Source organism: Hermetia illucens, chromosome 3 (assembly GCF_905115235.1).
Source record: "Hermetia illucens chromosome 3, iHerIll2.2.curated.20191125, whole genome shotgun sequence".
In the NCBI taxonomy this organism is placed as follows: Eukaryota; Metazoa; Arthropoda; class Insecta; order Diptera; family Stratiomyidae; genus Hermetia; species Hermetia illucens.
In genome coordinates, this window is record NC_051851.1 from 133,459,178 (window position 1) to 133,482,373 (window position 23,196).

A 23,196-nucleotide genomic window follows, 5' to 3' on the forward strand; every position below is an offset into this window, starting at 1 on the left:
CTGTTTGACCAGTGCGGTTTGATGTTGGTCGTTGGTTGGTTTTCGATGCTGACGTTGCTACCATATATTTTGTCCTGCCTTCATTGATGTGCAGCCCAAGATCTCGCGCCGCTTGCTCAATCTGAATGAAGGCAGTTTGTACGTCTCGGATCTTCTTTCCCATGATGGCCATTAGTTGGGTGGATTTAAAGAGGATCGTACCTCTTGCATTTACCTCAGTATCACGCATCACTTTCTCGAGGGCCAGGTTAAAGAGGACGCATTATAGGGAATCCCCTTGCCGTAGACCGTTGTTGATGTCGAATGGCCTTGAGAGTGATCGTGCTGCTTTTATCTGGCCTCGCACATTGGTCAGGGTCAGCCTAGTCAGTCTTATCAATTTTGCCGGGATACCGAATTCTCTAATGGCCGTTTTTTTAGGAATTGTTCCACCGGAGGCCAATCTATATCAAAATGTACCTCTCAACAATTCAAGCATCATTTTCGCAAGTATAAAGTGGTTCCATGTGGAGAATGCATTGCGAACTTCTATTTGATTTGAAATTTCACGAAGATGGCGGTGTTGCGCAAATTCGTTCCTTTTTCAACTGTGAATTTATCATCAACGAACGAATGATTACAATGTCATGCAGAGAGAATGGTAGTTCCATTTGTCGATATTAATTAAATGCATTCAGTTTTCATCAGTTTGTATTGAGGAAATTAAATTCAAGGCGCAAAGCGAGTGTTCTTGGCTTCTACGGTGCCGTGTCTGAGGACAAGTTAGGTGCTGGAGACGCTAGCTCCTGGACCGTATGAATAGAGCTTTACTTGTACTATGTAGTGGTTTGAACAGTGTTGTGGAAGTGTATGGGAAATGCAATTGCACAACGCAACGTTGCCAATCGCTCTGTGGCGCAATTTGTTTGACAGTGTATTGGCCCTTAATAATAATATAATAAATAATTGATATCGCATAAACGTTACGTCAAAACTGCTTCTATCTCTTCAAGATTCCAAAGTGCCAAGGGTGGCACTGCCCCTCGCACAAGAGATCACACAGCCCCAAATGAAAATAATCACTTTGAAAACAGCCGTGTTCCATTTCAAGTTAAAAAGTGAAAAATTCAATACATCACGAATTTACAAACCTAACCTGGCTCTTAGCTTGATTGGGAAAAATAAAATAATTTATGCTTGTGAGCTATCCAGCTTTTATCACAACTAGGAGAAATTATCTGTCATCAACACGCCAGTAGCGCAGACGAACGATTTGCAATGGTTCTTTCTTGTTCTCTAATGACTTATGCCGAAACAATTCTAGCTTCATTTTCCCCTTTTTAGAAATTGCTGCCCAACATAAGGTAGTCCTGCTGTTATCTGAGTTTTTTTTTTTGGATTGTCAGTTCACCTTTTTCCCATCTCATCATCCTTTAATTCTATATTTTTATTTGTGCAATGAGTCTACACTTTTCTATTCTTAATATGATCTTTTGTGTTCCTCGCAGTAGGCCTCTAAAGCTAGCTAACTTTACGGGAGTTTTTAGGCCTTAAATTTCAATTTTTGGATGAACTTGGTGGGTTACGGACTGCAGAGTATCACATTGAATTGGTGGGATACTAGAAAGTAACGATTCTTGATTTATTGAATTAAAGGAAGTGGGTAGCAAAAATTGAAAAAAAAAAATTGTTATGACCTGTGAGCTAGCGGACCATGAAATCAGTCAAAACCAAGACTATTTCATATTAAAGAGATGACATGTGATGAAGCAATGTGATATATATGATGAAGTATTACATCATATGAAAAGAGGTATAAAAAGAAACCAGAATTCATAGATAAATTTTTTTTAATTAACTCACAACTTTCGATACATCAGAATTTTCCCTTGCTATAGGAAGTGCTACCTTCCTCTTCCAAATATAGTATGATTCTTCCAATTTCTTTTTGGCATTTCTCGTTTTCTGCCTGGTTTTTTGTGACGTCTCCACATTTTTTCTTTTTGCCTTCTGAATTCTCTCGACGTCAGATTTCTTGAGAGCGTCACAACAGAACTTCCCTGGTTCAATATCTAGGTAACGAAGGACTACGTCGGGCTATATTGCCGTCATTGAAGGTAGATACCGCATCATAAACCCCAAACTCAAGAGTTTTCCTTGTTACAGAGGTGGTCTTTGGAACGCGAGCTCAAATGACATTATTGAAACTTTTGTTCGGGTTTTGGGTTCGGCCATGAACACACTTTCGTAACAAATCAGGGTGGGCCAGTTGTCGAAATACAGGCTTTATTTCATCCATCACTGCCCTGCTCAGATGAAAATATTTTGAATGATCATACACAGTATTTTCATTTTGACATTTCAGAAATTTGCACCAAGATGGTTTGCATAGGTCATGAATGGGGTGTTCATTAGACGATACAATGTGGAAAAATATTGCCCAAACTGCTTCTTTTATACTCTCAACTGTATTGTTTTCAGGTTGACGGATAGCATTACCATAAAAATTTTGAATTTTGGTAATGGCTGCATCCGTCAACCTGTTTTTTTCTCCAGTTGGTTTTCTATCTTGGAGTTTTTTCCCCCAAGTTTGATTTTAAATTGCAAAGACGGGTCCCCATTCTTTTTTGCACATGGCATATGCATTCCAACTTGCGTATTTCGAAATCTGGCCCTTACGGTTTACTCTCAACAACAGAAAGAAAGCCTTTCGAGTCTCCATCACCAAGGCACTCCTTATACCGCACATCGTAGTTCTCTTGTGACCTCTCAAATATCTGTTTGGCCCCAGGAACTTCCATCGTCCCACTGGAGCCAATGAAACTTGCCTAGCAGTCGGCATCATGCTCATTTTTCAGTTTGCCAGAGCAATGGCAAAACTTTGACATTATGACAATGACCTATAATAAAATACAGTATAAAATTTTGACTCAAATAACTGGTTTGGTGATTCCCGTACTTTACAATTATCAATGGAGGTCGCCCTGACAACACCATTCAGGGAAGTGTGGCCTCTCTTTTGCCATGTGCCATCGAGAGCCACACTTATGGCCCTAAAATTGTCGTTCGTTTCCACGGCTTCATTTAGTGCATTCGCCATTGATCCCTTGGCCACCTGTTTGGCAGCAGACACCAAGATGCTGTCGTATGCAGCATGTTTGGTGATGGGAGGAGGCAGGTTCATAACGCCGCATAAAATTTTGCCTGCAGTAGGACCTTTATCGATTGCTCTGAGGACATAGGTGAACCTGACGTTCAAAATGTCAAAGTCAGTTTGACCACCTAAAAATATATATGAATACTATAAAAATTTTCCACAATTTTTGCACAGCAATTGAAGTTTTGCAGCAAGACCACGTCTAAAAATTACTGACATCTCGAGCTTACCATGACAAGTTATATAACAACCCATGTTCCCCAGAGATTTATTGAAAATTTCTATTCCAAATATAATATATATATAAGTATAAGTAAATAAAAGTAATCAGAAAAATTGCAAGAAATATTACTTTACATACTAAAATTTATGATCTTACAATTTTCATTTCCCTCAAAGCTGTCGTACTCCTCTAAGTGGTGATTAACTTTCGAGAAGGAAGAGAAAAAGGATTTTTCTGAAAGAGAGGATTCCGGGCTGTTCACCCTTCGATGTACTTCCTGTACAGACCCTGCAATGGAAGGTCCGGTTGTTGGCTGTGGGGTAGAAGGTCGAAGTATGTTTTCCTGGCGTTCTTGAGGTCTTCTTCCCCTAAACACTCTTCCATTTTTTTAAAAAACACGTGTGCTTCGGGGCATCGCGAAAATCTAATATAAACTAATATTAAATGATGCGAAATAACACAAGTTGTTGAAACACGAGTTGAGGTTCACTTATATACGCTTCTCCGGGCTTCACATATGTCGATTGATCTCGATTTTTCTTCTAAAATCGTTAACAATCGTTCTCCCTGCACTCTGCAGGGATAGTAGAGAGTTAAAGCAACAACTCTAGGGCGAAAAATCGAAAGAAATCGATAAGAAAGCCGGGAAATATGAATCGCCACGTTTTTTGCCTCTCCTGAAAAATCACGTTTTTTCCGATTAATGTTCCTTTGGAACCAGGTGAACTAATCGTTCTAGAATTTTGCAGGAGTATAGATTAATGCTTCTTCGTTCACTATGGTAGAACAATTTTAAATACATTCATAAATATCAAAGTAGGAAGAACAGCGGGAATTTTTTCACAATTTTCATGTTGCTCTAAAAAAAAGAGTACCATTTAGAATCATTCCTTCTACCTTGAATGTTAAATATTCATTCAGATTCATGAATAAACAGACAAAATTTCAATAAATTCGGATTAGTACTTTTTGAGAAAAAGGATCAAATATACGAGGTGTTTTCCCATATGGATAAACTTGCTACCCACTCCCCTTAAGCTACGCCACTATGTTAGGTTCTGTTCAGTTTATGTAAATTTATGTTTTGTAGCCGCAGACTTCGTGTGGTTATCCTTGCACTGAGGGACCCTCGATTACAGGATGATTTCATAATTTGGCTCCTAATCGCAAAGCAGATAGAAGTTAGGGTGCTTACTTGGCGAGTTTTGGAAAATCCGAAATTCCACACGGATCATAGTTCTTCAGTTGAAATCTGAAATCACAGCTTTTCATTTGTTCACTGCGAAAATATGCTCCAAATAAAATCAAGCCTCAAAATAATGGTGGTGTCTGGCTAAATTTTCCTCCTGAAAGTTTAGGAAATATTGTACCTGCTGTGTGGCTGTCGGATGACAAGCTGCTCGACCAGGAAGATATAGATGTAGGCAAATTTTTACTAAAAGTTGTATGATTCCATTGCTTCATAACCTGACTGCCCACCCCACAAAACCTTGTTCCTTATTTTAAATAGACGATAAATAGGAAGCTCCTGCTCCTTGTGAATTTTTTTTTTGTAATTCTCTGAAAAAAATTGAAAGGGATGTGGTGTACCGCACGTTGCCAAGGTTATATTTTCATATCAAAACCAGCAGGTGTAATTTTGCACCCTATCCCCACAAGAGCAAACAAGGGTATGAAGGAAAAAGTAGGAAGTCCTCTCTCTCAAAATCCGTTGAAAACCCGTCGCGATCGCCTTCCCTTAAATGATATTATTTATACAATAATGTTTGATATTATTGTAAAGTGGAATCACTTCTTGAGGGGAGGATTTAAAGAGGATATGTAGACCGAAGAGAAAGTCCTCGCCTTTCAATAAATATTCACCGATAATTGGCTGACTTTTGAAGAAAATTAGCATTTGAATTAAGGATTCTAAAAACTTTGTGAAGAGTTGTTAATGAAAAACCAATGAAATATTGTCTATGTTCTAGTTTAATATTTTTCTGAACTCTTGTCAAGTGGGGTGGTGTTTTGAAATGACGCAACGTCCTGATAACTTTTTCAGCATGTGGTCATCGGTTCTCATATTCCCAGTAAATTTCCTCAGATTATTCACGGCAATTTTCTAGTTGATGGCGTGTAGTAGAAAGAAACACAATGGATTGATTTCAATAAAGCTTTCTACTACTAAATCTTTCAGGCAACAACATAACAATAAAATTCGTAGAATATACAAAATGAACTCAATTGGCGTTTCTTAGAATTATTGGGTGCGCATTGTGCCCGTACACACTCTATATAGTATAGCATAGTATATATGTGTAGACAAAATAAATACTCTTTCATAACACCATCGGTGCATACATCTAATTTCATGCCACCTCAACTTGAAATTGTCACCTGACAACATACACCCCTCGTTTTGGGGTGGTGTGTACTCTAAGTGTCTCCCACAAATCTTTTGCTTATATACATACTTCCCATTATTGTCACATTAAACTTTTTAGAAAAATATCATCGAATCGTGCTGAGTATCTCCTACAGCCAACATATTTAAGCAGTCTACATGATTATGTTATGTCTACTTGCGAACATTAATCATGTTTGTCATAATTATCGCATTGATAAAATTCTTAAAATAATAAATTTCCCAAATTTAATCAAGATAGGTTCACTCACAAACTCATTTCGTCGAACTGTATGACTTCTGACAATCATACTTCACGAAGCTCTTCAAGGGTGGGTATACTAAGCATGTATTTTCGGGGTTAGCTTTTTCTCAAAAGTGCATCTTATTATAATTTTTCAAACGTAAATGTTGTCATTCTATGTTTCCTTGGTACTATCACGAGGAGGCATCTCTCAATGCTTTCTATTTATATTCAGCTTCTACAGTGCAACCGTTGAACGACGTTACCTGCAATGCGAGTGTATGTACGGCACAAGGGCATTCAATCCCGCAATGTCACATTACTTGATAACGTGAAGCTGGAGGCACATGTAAAATAGGGTGTTAAGCTTCGTAGCTGCCATGTTACGTCAACGTTGGCTGGTAGTCAGTTGAATCACGTTGTTTTCAGTTATTTTTATCATTTGCGGTGCGGACATTTTGAAACTGATAGGGATGTGTATTACGTATTGTGCAAGTCAAATTCTTGGGATAAGTTGACAAATCGCAATAAAATAATTGTACAAATGATTCAGATTTATATTGATTTTTAACTAAGCATATCAATATGTATATATAAATCCCGTCACGTGTGCATGTGGGAGTAGAATGTTGCTTCCTTGGCCCTAATGAGAGATCGTGCTTCGAGCTCTAGTCGTGGTCTAGGTCATGGATGTTTATGTGTGCTTTTCTGGTTGTCCCGTTCCTTCAAGCATACGTCTTCCACGGCAGACAATGACACTTAAGCATAGTTTCAAATAGAATACTAAGTAAAATTTGTGAACAAAGAGACTACACAGATTAAGTTTCGTAGAAAACGGGAACGTTTCTTTAGTAAAAGTTTCATGCCTCATGATTTTCCTTATATACTGCGTATATTCCATTGAATTTTAGAAGGATTTTTATTCTGCGTATACATTTAAACATAAAAAAGGATTTCTAATCAAGTTTTTTGTGCCGGGTGTTAGTTTAATATCAGTGCCCAATAGTTTCATACTTGAGGTCTGTATCATTATAGCACAGTCGTTTGTACGCTCTACAGAATTTACGCGGAATTCCCCTAGTATCTAAGCAATTGCTAATTTGAAATAAATTTTATATTCAATTTTGATGTTTATCTTATTTTTTTTTATTTCAGCTGGTTCGACTTGTTCTCACCTCTATGGAGTTTCACCTAGACAGCGCAGAGTACTGCCAGGCCCAGCACAAATAAGTAAATATACTTTTTATATTATTTATGGATACATGAGTATATGTAAGCATCGGAAAAATTTAAGTTCAAAGAGTATAATGAAGAAATGAAAAATTCTACGAAAATGAAAACGATGTAATTCTAAAAGTTGGCACGCAAATACATATATATATAACTCTTCGAGATCTATGATATTATCTTCGCATAAGGGGTTCTTTGGCTTTCGCGGGGTAACGTTAATTCGTACAAAAAAAGGCACAATTTTGTGATTTTTTTTTTCAACGACACAGTTGAAATGATTTATTAAAACCAATTGTTCTTTCAAGTATGACATTCGAAGAATATTGGGTAAAATTTTCATGAAGAAAGATTAAAAAATAATGCAATGGCAGCAATTATTCGGAAGCGTCTCCAAAAAAAATAGAATTGCGATGCTCTCATAACTCATTGCTGGATCACCTGAAATCAAAAAATCAAAGTTCTTTCATTACATGATCGCTTTTCTCAAGTAACGCTAGAAGGGTTTTTCAAAATTTCAATTTTTCAATTTTTGGAAACACTTTTTAGTGAAAATGCCATTTTTGTCGAAAAAAATCGACCAATTTATTATTGCAAAATAAAATTATTAACAAACTTGAAAAAAAAACTCTTCAGCGCTACTTCGTAAAGTATGTACAGAAATAGTGTTCAAAATTTCAGAAGGATCAGTGCAATAGCTTTGAAGTTATGAGGCGCATCGACTTTGAAACATGAATTGTGGGAAAAACGCTTTGAATAAACTGATCATAAGCGATCGATTTAGCTCACACTGAATCATCGATGCTAGGTCCATAAAGGATGCTGTTATCATCCATGATGTCTAAACCCCCTTTTTGTTCCTGACTACGGCGAATCCTACCTTCTTTAGTCTGCTTTTCAGCTCCCGGCTTCACTTAGCTTATCGCGCCCATTCATTAGCACTTGGTCCACTACTGATTCCCATGCCTTACATAAGGATTAGAAAAGCAAAGGACTTTCATCGAAGATAAAGGCTGCTATATAAGCTACAATCTCAACGATGACAAAGATTCCATTCAAGTGCTTCGATGAGATTTTCCACGTAAATTGGTTCGAACTTTCATTGTTGTTCTGTGTAAAACCCCCAAAACGTGGCTTCAGGAGGGCATCTTGGCTCTGCTTGAAACGCTCTCCATTCAGACAAACAAAAAAAAAGTCAAAAAAAAATGAAAAACGTTAAAACCTAGCCTTCCCTCTCCTTAACAGTAGAAATATCTAGCATTTTTCGAAAATTTCCAAACAAACAACTTCCTATTAAAAATATTTTTATTAAAATTTTGGAAGGATTTTATAATCCGTTTTCATCGAATCAAAGGGTAAGGGTACTTATTTATTTCCGTCCAGTGAATCGTCTGTGAAATTATAAAGTGGCTGGTTCTAAGTTCGCCCTGGAACTAACTGTAAGAAAGCTTAGCAATCTCAAGTTATGAATTCAACTTTCAGACGATAACCAAAGAAGAAAGCAATACCACCTTTGTCCAACACGTACAAAATAATTTCGATTCATTGGTCAGTTGAAGGGTCATCAATTTTCATTTCTGCTCCATGGAGGGTTTTTTAAGCCACTTTATTTTTCAGGTTTTTTAGATTTTTTTCCTATCTACATCCTTCTATCTACATGAAAAATAAAGTAGAACTATCCGAGAAACAATCGCGCATTAGTCACTCGCAAGTTTGATTAGAACGTGGCAGTTACTAGATGGTACTGTCAAACTCTTACAAATCGGCGAGTAACTGAACTAGTGGCCTTCAGTGCCTAGAGTTGATTTATTTACAATGATAATTTTTTTTTTCATTTTAAACTTTTTTGTTTTTTTATTTTAACCTCCGTTCCGTTTGGTAGTGGTTTCGGTTCATCCAGATCCGAATCGTCCATTTTAGTTTATGCGCTTCGTTCAGGTGATGCCAAATCATCATCATCATCAACGGCACAACCACCGGTATCCGATTTAGGCCTGCCTTAGTGAGGAACTCCACACATCCCGGTTTCGTCCATCAATTCGATAATCCTAAAAACTGTCTGTCGCCCTGACCTAAGGCATCGTGCCATCTAAGGCACTACGTCTTCTTTTTCAACCATAGATATTGCGTTTATAGACTTTCTGGACTGAGTTTTCTCCCTCTCGTTCCAATATGCCTATACGGTTAGATGATCATCGAAGTATATAAAGCTTCATCCTACTGACTTGTTGGTAAAACTTCTGCGCCTGGTGCGGTTGCTCCCTGTATATGTCCAGTTGACAGACTTGTTGGTTCTCCCAGGCTTCCTTTTTCTGTCTGTGAAGTCGCTTCTCCACTCGACAACGTACTTAATGGGTCTCTGCGCCTACCCGCGTTTTTTGAGAGTGCAGCATTACCCAGAATCATAGCGTGTTTCGCCACAAATTCAACGCAATATTTTTGTCTCCGCGAGGCGGCATTCGTTATTGATGGTAGTCATCCAGTACACGGAATCATAGAAGGTGAGGGGAGGGAGGTGTACGACGCTATGAGAGATTTTAAGGCGCTCATCGAAAAGGATGACAATTATGGCATAAGGCAATTTCATAACTCAGTTCACTGTTTTCAATCTATTAAATTTTTGAGCAGGTTGTAGTCGTTGTCGTGTCCGGGTAGCTGAGCACAAGGCTGTCGTACGGAAGGTCGCGGTTCAAATCTCGCTGGCGGCAGTGGGATTTGTATCGTGATTTGATGTCGGATACCAGTCGGCCCAGCTGTGAATGAGTACCTGAGACAAATCAAGGTAATAATCTCCGGCAAGCGTAATGCGGACCACATTGCCTCCTACAATGTTCTGTAGTGTACCGTTACGGTCTTGAATGAAGTGCTCTAATACACTTCAAGGCCCTGATCCAATATGAATTGTTGTACCAACGATTATTATTGTAGTCGTTGACAGCAGTAGTGCCTGTTCTATTGGGGTCGGTGGTCGAAAATCATCAGGGACAAGCGGTAAAGCAATTTAAGGGGGTTATTCCGTGTGAAGGCCGTTTTTTTGGCTCTTTTTACAAATTTGTTGTGAAGAATTGGATAAATTATAATAATAAATAATTTTTCTAGCCCGATCGCATAGTTCGTTATTGAAATACAAAGCAATTTATACGCCCCAAAAAAGGCGTTTTTCTGCTACATGCTAGAGGGTGCTGCGATCATCTTAAAGAAAAAAAGTAAACGGCATTTTAACGTAGAGACTTAACTACAGGCCGCAAACTAGGATTATTAAAAACTAAATTTTTGGTGCCGTGTTAAACTTTTTTTTATGAATTTTGGCGTTTTTTCTCGGCTTCTTCAATGAATAAAAACAACTATTGAATCATCATCATCAACGGCGCAACAACCGGTATCCGGTCTAGGCCTGCCTTAATAAGGAACTCCAGACATCCCGGTTTTGCGCCGAGGTCCACCAATTCGATATCCCTAAAAGCTGTCTGGCGTCCTGGCCCACGCCATCGCTCCATCTTAGGCAGGGTCTGCCTCGTCTTCTTTTCCTACCATAGATATTGCCCTTATAGACTTTCCGGGTGGGATCATCTTCATCCATACGGATTAAGTGACCCGCCCACCGTAACCTATTGAGCCGGATTTTATCCACAACCGGACGGTCATTGTATCGCTCATAGATTTCGTCATTGTGTAGGCTACGGAATCGTCCATCCTCATGTAGGGGGCCAAAAATTCTTCGGAGGATTCTTCTCTCGAACGCGGCCAAGAGTTCGCAATTTTTCTTGCTAAGAACCCAAGTTTCCGAGGAATACATGAGGACTGGCAAGATCATAGTCTTGTACAGTAAGAGCTTTGACCCTATGGTGAGACGTTTCGAGCGGAACAGTCTTTGTAAGCTGAAGTAGGCTCTGTTGGCTGACAACAACCGTGCGCGGATTTCATCATCGTAGTTGTTATCGGTTGTGATTTTCGACCCTAGATAGGAGAAATTGTCAACGGTCTCAAAGTTGTATTCCCCTATCCTTATTCTTGTTCGTGTTTGTGTTTGACCAGTGCGATTTGATGTTGTTGGTTGATTCGTCTTCGGTGCTGACGTTGCCACCATGTATTTTGTGTTGCCTTCATTGATGTGCAGCCCAAGATCTCGCGCCGCCTGCTCGATCTGGATGAAGGCAGTTTGAACGTCTCGGGTGGTTCTTCCCATGATGTCGATATCGTCAGCATAGGCCAGTAGTTGGGTGGACTTGAAGAGGATCGTACCTCTTGCATTCACCTCAGCATCACGGATCACCTTCTCGAGGGCCAGGTTAAAGAGGACGCATGATAGCGCATCCCCTTGTCGTAGACCGTTGTTGATGTCGAATGGTCTTGAGAGTGATCCTGCTGCTTTTATCTGGCCTCGCACATTGGTTAGGGTCAGCCTAGTCAGTCTTATTAATTTCGTCGGGATACCGAATTCCCTCATGGCCGTGTACAGTTTTACCCTGGCTATGCTATCATAGGCGGCTTTAAGGTCGATGAACAGATGGTGCAACTGTTGTCCATATTCCAACAGTTTTTCCATCGCCTGCCGCAGAGAGAAAATCTGATCTGTTGCTGATTTGCCTGGAGTGAAGCCTCTTTGGTATGGGCCAATGATGTTCTGGGCGTATGGGGCTATCCGGCCTAGCAAGATAGTGGAGAATATCTTATAGATGGTACTCAGCAACGTGATACCTCTATAATTGCTGCACTGTGTGATATCTCCCTTTTTATGTATGAGACAGATTATGCCTCGCTGCCAATCGTCAGGCATTGATTCGCTGTCCCATACCTTGAGCACAAGTTGATGAACCACTTGGTGTAACTGGTCGCCTCCATATTTAACCAATTCGGCTGTAATTCCATCGGCTCCTGGCGACTTATGATTTTTTAGCCGATGAATTGCACGGACTGTTTTTGAATGGATCGCAATTATCCTAGTTTGCGGACCGTAGAAATATGTTCTAAATAAGTCGTGAAAATTTCAAAGAATTTCGTTTGATAGATTTTGGGCTATGGTGGCAGCCGATTTTCAACATGCAGTTTCGAGAAAAACGCATTTAAAAAGTAGAATGCGATTTTTAGCCATAAAACCTTAACTGACCATTAATCTGCTATACCTAATCCATAAAATTTAGGTTTCTTCAAAAAATACATGTACAGCCGTAGTTTCAATTCTTATCCTTTTAGCGTTAAGTCATTTCAACATCATTCGGACCGATAAATTCGAGCTTTATTACGGTGATCGACATAAATCTGGCATGTGACTTATCACGTGTTTAACACTATTATTTCCGAGCGACTTCGAATATAAAAAAATCACTTTGCCCATATATTCTACACTATGTCTAGATACAATTGGTGCCAAAAAAAATCGATTCCGCAGATCTGACACACGGGATGACCCCCTTAAGCCCAAGCCCAAACTATTCTGATAATATGTGTTGCGTCAATGCTCCGTTCGATTGGCTTTCTTTTTCTACATCGGAGCAGTTATGCTTTCTTGCCTAGCAAAATGGGGCTCTACCTTCTTCAATTACCGTATTGAGCCAGTTTGTTGGGTCACAACTTTTGCTTTCAAGAACCTAGCTGCAATATCGTCAGGTCCTGTTGCTTTGTTCGATGTCAGTTCTTTGATTTTTTTCAGCTTCTGTGGTGGTATCAGGTAGAATTGTTCCAAATTTCAACAGTTCTTGTGGAGGTGGAGCATGAGCAAATTTTTGCGAAGAAATCTGTTTGGAGTTTTGCCTCTATCAATTTGTCGCAATTTGTTGGTTGGTAAGCAACGCATTGTTTTGATAATTAACAACGTTCAATATCCTGTGTGTACTGGCAACAGCTACTTGACAAGTTGATATAGATCTGATATAGATCTCTCTCCCCCCGTTCGGAGTGTTCAGTTTAAGGTCAAGATTTTTCTAATGGACGACCCCAATAAGATCGATCGCTTTTTATGATAGAGACCTGTCTTTCGGAGTTTCGTTTGGAAATCGTCATTCCAAGTATTTTGGTTGATGAATCACTTACCCAAGGGTTGATTCCTTCCGTTTCAGCGACACTCGCTATGGTTGGGACTCGAATGAGGGAAATCGTCTCACGAAATCGTCACCCGCTGCTATATCAGTGGGTTGATACACAGGACAGCAATCTTGAAGGGAACAATTTTGCTGTCAGTCACTGTGAGAAACTTACGCAATTATCATCGCTTTCGAAGATGCCCAAGGATAGTTGAATCTCCGGTATACAATGTTCTTGATATAACAATCATAACTGAAAGTAAATGGATGCATGCATTACGCGAAGCACACTAGATAAGCTTTTGGCGAGTGAGAAATTTTGACGGTTCAAATTTCACGGAAATTACGTTGACTGCTCTCGAAGCCAAGTCCAAAATTCTCTCTGCATGACGAGCATTTGATAGAGCAAAATATTGGAACTGTTTGCCTCTTTATTTAATGCAACCACCATCTACGTATCAGAGGAACTTAGTCAAAGCAGCATCGAGATACCATCTATGATGTGCTGGGTTTCATTTAAGTTTGGCTCACTGAATGTTATACCTTCTCTCTGAGAAGCAAGAAAAATGTCATTTGCAAACCTTCCAATACTTTCTTGGTTGATACCGGACAGGAGGATTTTTTTTATCAATCACATAGCGCCTTGGTTCGCATTTATTGTACCTATTTTCTTTTTGTAATGAATAATGAAAGAAAAGTTTTCAATTGGTATGTCAAATGTCAACCAAGCTCCGTTCATATGGAAATCTTCTTCAAACAACTCATTCAAATCTTTCCATATATTCCTTTACTCCTGAAACATTTATTTATAATCGCCTCGCATTGCTACTAAACAGTGACTAATACAAAGAAATTATTATTGTGATAAGGGGGTAATCTACTCAGTGACAGCTTACGTGATAGGTGATAGTGACAAATCAGTAGATATCATTATCACGTGAAAATAAATCGGGTCGCATTCTATTCTGCTAATTTGGCGATAAAGTCAGAAGAGGATTCAACATTTATTGCTTTTGAAATTACTGTAAAAGTGTCCTATGTGGGTATCAAAATTGTATTGGTAATGGATAACAAACCCTGGGTAAAGTTCACAAAACAGAAGATAAGATATTCTCATAAAAAGCCAGTTTTTATTATGAGCATAATATACTACGTACTTTGGAGGGGTCTCTGAATTACCAATGTATGAAATGTACTTGTGAAAGTTTGATCAAAAGACGAAGGGGCCTTCTTTGCAAAATGGTTTCATTACTATATTTTCCACCAAATTGTGGCTGATCTTAATCTTAATAATCTTAACCTAATAATTTTAGTCCTAACTTCAGTATTTTGAGACACTTAAATAAGGAGAAAATCCATCGTTGTCATGAATTTATCTTAAAGGGGAGTGGTGTTGACAGATGGAGACAAGCTAAAGATGTAAAAATTGGAGTTGAAATTTTGGGTTAGCGTTACAAGTATCACCAGCACTCTATAAAAAATAGAGGCAAAAAAGAACACTTCCGGCGGGAAAAGATCACTACTGAACTGCCCTCGAAGCCGCATCCCTGATAGCATGTCAAAAGCCAAATGGCCGAAGGAGAACCTCCTGGTGATGTCATCAGGAAATGGTTTCCCACACACGATGCACTGGTCAGGACTACGTTATGCATGACGCTGAGATTACATTCCATATAATTTTAGACAACGTTAGAATGGTACCAATAATGGTACCCCTGCAGGCTAGTCCTTTTATTAGCGTGCATATTTCAGTCAATTCGTTGGGTGGATGAAAGATTGGAAATTATGGAAATCAGAGCCAGTTTTCATTTGTACTATATATCTCGTGGGGTCCGATGCAGAGGATGGGACCATTAGCATATTGCCAAATTTAGATCGCTGACTGTATAGGTAGAAGTTATCCACTGTTAAAAGCAAAGTAGATGCTTGGCGAGAGAACAGTCGGTGGAGTTAATGAGGAGGACATTTATTGCTGACCTTTGAATTACCTATGGTTTGTGCCTGTCTAAAAAATGAAAATCAGCTTGCTGTGGTACGAGTAAGGGGGCAGTGGAAAAATCCAATCTTCATTTATCTTTAATCAGATGGTTTGCCAAAAGACCCTCATGGAGATTGGAAGAATGCATTTAAACCTATAACCCTAGAGAAAGGAAGGTGGAGTCATTTTTTGAGGTGAGAGGCTAAGTGAATATGCTGAATAGGAGAACAATTTGAAAGATCAGCTCGTTGATTTTAGCCCTTGCAATAATTATCAGGTGCCAGAGGCGTTAGTTTTCTTTGCCCTTCGTTTTTCAAAACGTTGCAATAACTCTATGTAGTATTCACTAGTAGTGGTCTTACTCTTCTGAAAGTAACCAATAAAAATAATTCCTTTCGCATCCTAAAAAATAGTCCCCATAGGGTTATTCACCGATGAATTTGGTTCTATCATCTTCGGGATTGGTTCATCTGGTATAATCCTTTCTTCCTTCGCGGGATATTATTTTTGAAAAATTCAGTAGTAGCAACAATATTCATAGACACGGGGAGTTTAATATTGCCTAACCTCCGGACGAAGGATTGCGTGAATGGGTGGGGATGCGGCAAACCACCCAATAACGGAAAGTGACACGACTCAAATATGAAGTAGTTACGTGTGCTAATTTTGTCTTCGCTAATTTCAAAATGCACCTTAAAGTAAGATTTTTGAACATATCCTCACAACGTTGGGATTGTACTCATACGCATAGCGACTTCTACGTGAATCATTTCAGAATTCAGTGTTCCTTGAATATGTGTTGTTGAGCGTTTCTATTGAAGTTTCTGTCCTAAACTCGCTAAAATCAATAACTCCAGAGAGTTGGCACTATCGCAAATAAAGTGGATTCTATGTCTGATTGTTGTACATTTTCTACTTTGAAGATAAAATGATCAGACAATTTACTATTTCTCGTTGTTAATGGAAAGCGTGACCAAAAATTATCAAGACTGCGATTATCGAAGCCAACTAAACATTTCAGCCAAGGAGACCTTGAAAAGGTCACTCGAATCTATTCACCGATCTATCCAAATAGAAGACAACCAAACAAGCAACAAAGCAAGCGAATATTAAGGGCAATTCTCAACAGTGGGTTATGTGGGCGGTTGAGATAGGGGTGGTTTGATCAGTCTGAAATCTTTCTCTGTCTTGTTCTTGTACATGACCTTACTATTTAATGTAATGAAATAGGTATATTGAACACACCATGTATGAGGGGTCGCCTATGTTGTTGAGTTGATGAAATATTGTCTTTCTCGCTGATACTTTGTACGTATACAGGAGTACATGATAAGGCGACCTAGATCCGTTAAGGGCATGTAGTATCCACCATTTACCCCAAACGTTTTCGAGATACTCAAATTTTTATTTTTTTTTTATAAAATTGAATTAGATATTTTGAAATATGTGACTCTTATTATTATTTAATTTTTGCATGTAGAATAACATGCTTTATGACTTCAATAACCATAATCGTACGTAAGTCTTATGCTTATGCTACATGGGATTTCCAAATAATGGTACTTATTTAATCTAATTTATTTTTTGAACTTAGATACTAAATAAAACAATAGATCAGTACAAAATAACATTTATTTAACTTTTATGTTCGAATAAAATACCTCTAAATTTCATGTTCCACATGTCCACCTCTGTTTTGCACACATTTTCGCACTCTTGCGAAGTCCACTTTTTACTACACCAGTTGTCGAAGCCCTTATTTCATTCGCCGCATTAATTACTTTCTTTTAGAAATTCAATAGATGAAATTGGGTTGGGCTCGCTGTACTCGAGATAAATCCATGGGGGTTAGGTCTGGACTTCTGACTGGCGAGGGTAAAGGTCAACCTCGTTCAATCCATTTGTTGGGATAATTTGTGTCCAGCCATTCTCTGACACTTCTCCTGAAATATGCAGGGCAGCCATCGACCTAAAACCACATGTCTCGAAGTAGATTGAATGGGAGATCCTCCAGTAAGTCGCCTAGGTCATCTCTCACAAAACTTTCGCAATCTTCGCCATGAGGCCCAATCAAATGATTAGAAATGATGTCCATCCACGCATTCTACGTTGTGACCCCTTTACTCTCTTCTTATTAGGATTTCCTTGTTTTTTTGAGGCCCAATGGTGAGTGTTGTGGTAATTCGTAATCCCTTCTTTATCAAATTTTGAGTCATCAGTATATAATATTAATTTAAGGAAATTCGGGTCTTCTACATCAGCGTTTAGCATAAATCTGCAGAAATCTAACCTTCTCGTGGAATCTCCTTCTTCGATAGCTTTTACCGGCGTGTATCGGTATAGGCCCGCTGTATGTACTGTAAATCACACTTTCCATTGAGCGAGTCCTACTTCACGTTCAACAATATTAGTGGAAGTGATTGGATCTAATCTAAATTGTTCCACTATCTCATTATCTTGTTCTTCGTCGTCATCAATGACACGTGGTCTTCCCAAGTCTGTACGTCGTCTTGAAACAGAGCCAGTTTCTCGAAGTCTTCAATAAACTCCGTCGAACATGCTAACATCCGGCACTCGTCGGCCGGGATAGCGCCATTAGTTTTAAATCCCATGTAGCATAAGAAGCTAAGTTTTTGCTTTGAATTAGGAGCTTATTTGTTAGCCGAAGTCTTAAAATAAAAGATTTCCTTGGAAGATATTTTTCCGTTTTATTGGCTAAAAGTGTCTAATTTAAACAAATACATATTTCGGGGACCAACTGGGGACAGTTCTTGAGTGTTTTTATTTCTTCAAAAAAAATTTCCCCCATTGGGGTTTTTTATACCTGTTCTTGTGATTATAATATCCTAGTAAGGCTTCTATTATTCTCCTAAAAGTTCCACCAAGGGGGAAAAATTGTTGCATAACTGTGTTTAACCTTTTTTCGGAGGGACCTTTCGAAATGTGGAGACTCTCGTAGGAATCTAGTCTCATAACGTCGTTCACCTCCTTCAAGATATTGGCGTTGACCATGTGGTGTCCCTGCTCTATTGTGTGTCTGGCAACCGCGGACCTTATGACGGGATTATTCTTATTTTTAGCGGATTCGGCCTCTTTTAAGTGTTTAACACCCTGTGGTTTTGTTTGTCCTACGTACATCTTGTCACAGGCTGGGCAGGAGACTATATATGTGCCACTTTTTTCGGTACATTCTTTTTTGTCCTTGACTGATCGTAACCGGGTCCTAAGTGTAGGAATCGTCTGCTAGTCGAGGTGACCCGAAATCCACGTTTATGTAGCCGCCTTTTGATGTTCTGCGTCCGACCCGAGTAGATTAGTGTTATCCATTGCAAGTTCTGTATTCACCTCCTGAGAAAATGTTGATAGTTGTTGAGGCCTGGCGTAGTTTCTTTTTGATTCCTGTTGTATCCATTTTTCTTGGCTGTTTCCAGGATGTAATTCTTTTCTTTATTTCTTCATTCCTCATTGAGCGGTGCTGTGACCATCCTGTGAACCCTGAAGTTATACGCCGCCATCTTATGGTGGAAATGATGGTTTGAGGTGTATGTGGTTGTGTCTGGATCCTATCCTAACTAGGATATTATAATCACAAAATCTATGGTGAAATCGATGTTCCTGTGTGCCCCGTTGAGTTTCTCGAGGATTGTTTCTGCTTCTTCTCTTTTGATGATTGCTAACACATCATCCACGTATCTGATCCAGAATTTCGGCAGTGTCCCAGCTTCCTCGAGTTCATCCTCCAAGTTCTCCATAAATACCTCGCATAGCAGCGATGAGAGGGGGTTACCCAGGTGCGAGGAGATTACTCTCTGTTGCCCCGGAAGTTGTTTTATAAAATTTATTTCTGAAAGTGAAATTGGATACACTCACGCCGTGAAGGCCAGTTTCTTATACAATTTAGCCTTCTTCCTCCATTCGGATGAGTTTTCGTGCGTTGTGATCCATTCCTCGAACAAGTGTAGAGCTTCCTTTATAGGTACGCTTGCGAACAGCGCTTTTATGTCGAAGGATACTATGATAATATTTTATTAATTTGTATCGTATATCGTTTTCCTAATTTAAGGCCTAACCTTTTGATTTCTTTCAAGAGCCACTTCGCAATATTTTGGGTCAGTGAATTCGTTGCTGTGATAATCTCTCTGACCTCGTTACCTTCTTTATGTATTTTGGGGAGGCATTTGATTCTGGGCAGAGATGGGTTGGGCATTCTCAATTCGGCAGCTTTCTTAATAATGGGCTTGGATTCAGCCAGCGCCTTTTCCACTCTTTTAACGGAGTCTGGCAGAGGGTCCTCCCTGATGACGTGAAACTTACCTTCTTCTAATTTTTGGCGTACTAAGTCGTCGTATGCTTCTTTGTCTATGATGACCACAGCGTTTGCTTTGTCTGATGTGAGTAGAAGACGGATTTCTCTCTTAATTCTTTAATAGTTTTGTAATGATTGGACGATGCTCTTTTCTTTGGGGCCATTCACTTGGTGGGGGTCAGTAGTCGCCTAATTTCTTCCCGGGTGCATGAGTTTAAATAAAAACCTAGATTGTTATACCTCGTTGGATAGCTGATAAAATGTAAATATTTTTAGACACATCCACAAAGCAGTTGCCATGTTTTTTTATATATCCAGCAAAGAAAAATAATCCTTTTAAATTTGTACTAACTTTTTTAACTTTCAATCGTCTACAACGATCTACGAGGGGGGACCCATAAGTTCCGGGAATTACGCTGTGGTGGGGAGGGAGAGTGGGGGAACCTATTGTTTGACCGCATGTCCGTTAGTGTTACGCTACCTGCGTCAATGTGCGAAATTGTGTCGCTGTGAGTTCATCAGTTCGCCTGTGAGTTTTTTTTAGTAAAACAACTTTTTACATTTCGGCGAAAACGTAATGGCAGATTATCGAGAACAGCGCGCGACTGTAAAATTTTGTTTCCTGTTGGGGGAATTGGCCGCGGAAACTATTGTAATGCTTAAGACTGCTTATGGAAATGCTGCCTTAAGTAAAACCAGCGTTTACGATTATTTTTTACTTTTTAAAAATATAGAAATGTCTATTGAAGACCAACTTCGTTTAGGACGTTCTTCAACTGATGAACTGATGAAAACGTCGACAAAATCAATGCCCTCGTTCGTGAAGATCATTGTCGAACTATTGATCAACTCTTTGAGATTTCGGGAATGTCAGAGAATTTTATCCGAAGATTTGCAGATGAGAAGGGTTGCAGTCTGATTCGTCCCGCGCTCTCTCACAGACGAGCAAAGGGAGTGTCGACTTCAGGCATGTTTTGAGCTTCAAAATCAACTCGAAGAGAACCCTGAATTTTTTTCCAAGGTGATTACTGGTGATGAATCGTGGTGCTATGGATACGACCCCAAAACAAAGCAGCAAACAAGCCAGTGGAAGACAGCTGGCTCTCCTCGTCCCAAAAAAGCTCGCCAAGTGAAGTCAAACATCAAGACAATGCTCATTTGTTTCTTCGATTGCAGAGGTGTTGTCCATGCGGAGTTCGTTCCCCCAGGTCAAACTGTCAACCAGAAGTTCTACTTGGAGGTTTTGAAAAGATTGAGGGAGAGTATCCGGAAGAAAAGAGCAGATCTTTGGTGCATAGGCGATTGGTTCTTCCATCATGACAACGCGTCGGCTCACACCGCCCTTTCCGTGAAGCAATTTTCGACCAAAAACATGACACCGATAGTCCACCGGATCTAGCCCCCTGTGACTTTTTTTGTTCCCCAGACTCAAAAGGAATATGAAAAGAAAACGTTTCGCCACTGTGAAGGAGATGAAACAAAAATCGCTGGAAGGCTTAAAGGACATCCCGATGAGTGAATTTGAAAAATGTTTTGAACAATGGAAGAATCGTTTGGAGAAGTGTGTTGTAGTCAAAGGCGAATACTTTGTAGGTGATCAAAATTTGGTGTAGAAATATTGAAAAATAAAGAAGTTATGACGAAATTCCCGTTTTTTGTTGGGTCCCCTTCGTATTTAGTTAACTTACGTGTAGTTACGGTTATTGAGGTCATAACGTATCTTATTCTACATGTAAAAATTAAATAATAATAAGGGTCCCGAATTTCAAAGTATCTAAATCAATAGCCATTTTTACAAAAAAAAAAAAAATAAACTCGAGTATCTCAAAAACGGTTAAGTTTGGGGCCTGTATATCAGCTTAATTCTATCCGCTTTTGCATTTGGTTAGTGGAGTGCTAAAACTATATGTCACTATTTTTTTTACTTTTCTCTTATTTATATAGAATCAAGCTGCTATCTGCAGAATCTCGCTCACGTTTTATGATAGCATATAATGAAAATACAATTAAACATGTGACGCTAATACATTATTCTGTGATGTCAATTAAGCAACTATGACGAATATTATAGATATCTACAATAGGCTGATTGAGTGATTATCACAAAGCGATTAAAAAATTATATTGTGCCGGAAATTTTCCAGGACGTTGATTATAGAGGGATGGTGTTGATGAACTTCAGTGTCGCAAAGAGTTAGCTAAATAAAGCCATAACTTGAAAGTGATAAATATTCTCCTTCTGTGAAACAGTGACTCATTTTGAGCTAAAAATAAGGTTTCAATATTTACATCCAACATTTCTGTTCACTAAAAAACTGTGTTTGAATGCTTCTCCACAATCGGTATTTAAATTCAAATATTTAACGAAGCAGAATCACTTATGAAAATAAGTCCATCAAAACACATGAACATGCTTTATATATTCTGAAATTAAAATGCTATCTGTAACGAAAAAGATGTACTAACGCCTCTCGTCTCCCACTATCTGCCTTTTGCTTCGAAGAAAAAGAAAAAAATAATGTTATTCTTACAGTATCTGTATGACAAGAAATCTTATCATTTTGTGCAATCTTTTATGTGATTTTCGAATGTCATTATCTCTTAGTATTATTCAAGTAGGCAAGTGAAAAATACCTCTGCAGTGTTTTTATCAGCTTTTGTTTCGGTACAGGGTTTATTTTTTTATTGAGATCATGTTAAATTTCCAAAGTGATGTGTCGATTTAAAGCTAATGCAATCTATCTTCTCTTTATTCCAGGCACACCGGGAGCTATTGAAACCGAACATATTTTTTTACGTATTTGTCATCAATATTATACAAAAAACGATCGTAGGCAATCCGAAATAACTCACTATTCAAACAAAAATTAGTTATTTTCATTTATTTTTAATTTTTATGTGGTGAAACTTGATAATTCTAATCGTTGACATCATCATCAATTGAATAATTCTCTAAAAAAAGGCGAAATTAACCAAGAAAAATTACCAAAGGCCTTCAACTATACATTTTTATTAAACAGACAAATCTATTGCAAAGACTCTCTCGTTAAAAAAAAGGTTTAAATAAACTGGATGCTTGACTTATTAGTAAACAAACCAAGAAACTAAAAAAAGAATCTATATTTAAAGAACAACTATCTTACTCCAATAAAAATCAAGGAATACATACACGGTATTGCCATAATTTAAAAGAAAACAACTAGAAAAGTAATAAAAGATCGGCCACAAAAAGGATAAGTTTAAATAAACTCTAACGGAATATTCTGTTTGGTTATTTAGTGAAAAAGAAAAACAACATCTTGATATATATAAAATCAACAAATAATAAAATCCATAAGTAAAGGCATACATATTTAATTCTCGTGTATAAATAGTTAATTTAATGACAAGCATCATGCGTCAGAAGGACATTAGACCCGCACCAGCACGTATTGAATTTAAAGGAATGCAGTTCCTAATTACTGATCGGCCTTCAGATATTACTATAAATCACTATATACAGGTGAGTAGTTGGCTTGTTTTCATAAGATAAAGATAACTAGATCGAAATACAAAATCCAGTTTAAATTTGTGGTAGAAAAAGTGATGCAAATTTTAATGTGGAACTGCATCTTGGAGTACCGAATATGAAATTCTTTTGAAACTGAAAGAAACGTTGTAAAATTAAAAACAGAAA

At 38.5% G+C, this 23,196-nt stretch overlaps 1 protein-coding gene across 5 annotated transcripts in view; it reads left to right on the plus strand.

Annotated features, from left to right (window-relative positions):
- LOC119652676 (protein tyrosine phosphatase type IVA 1) overlaps positions 1-23,196 on the plus strand; it is a 179,162-nt gene that overhangs the window by 135,500 nt on the left and 20,466 nt on the right. For 4 of the 5 annotated variants that reach the window (XR_005249575.1, XM_038056945.1, XM_038056947.1 and 1 more), the window contains exons 2-3: positions 7,145-7,219; positions 22,279-23,022. Coding sequence is in view for 4 of the 5 variants with exons in the window: in XM_038056945.1 (XP_037912873.1) it covers positions 22,903-23,022 (120 nt within the window). In the remaining variant the exon portion in view is untranslated. Of the gene's footprint in view, positions 1-7,144; positions 7,220-22,090; positions 22,186-22,278; positions 23,023-23,196 lie in introns of those variants that run through there. The other variant, XM_038056948.1, reaches the window with a different exon arrangement.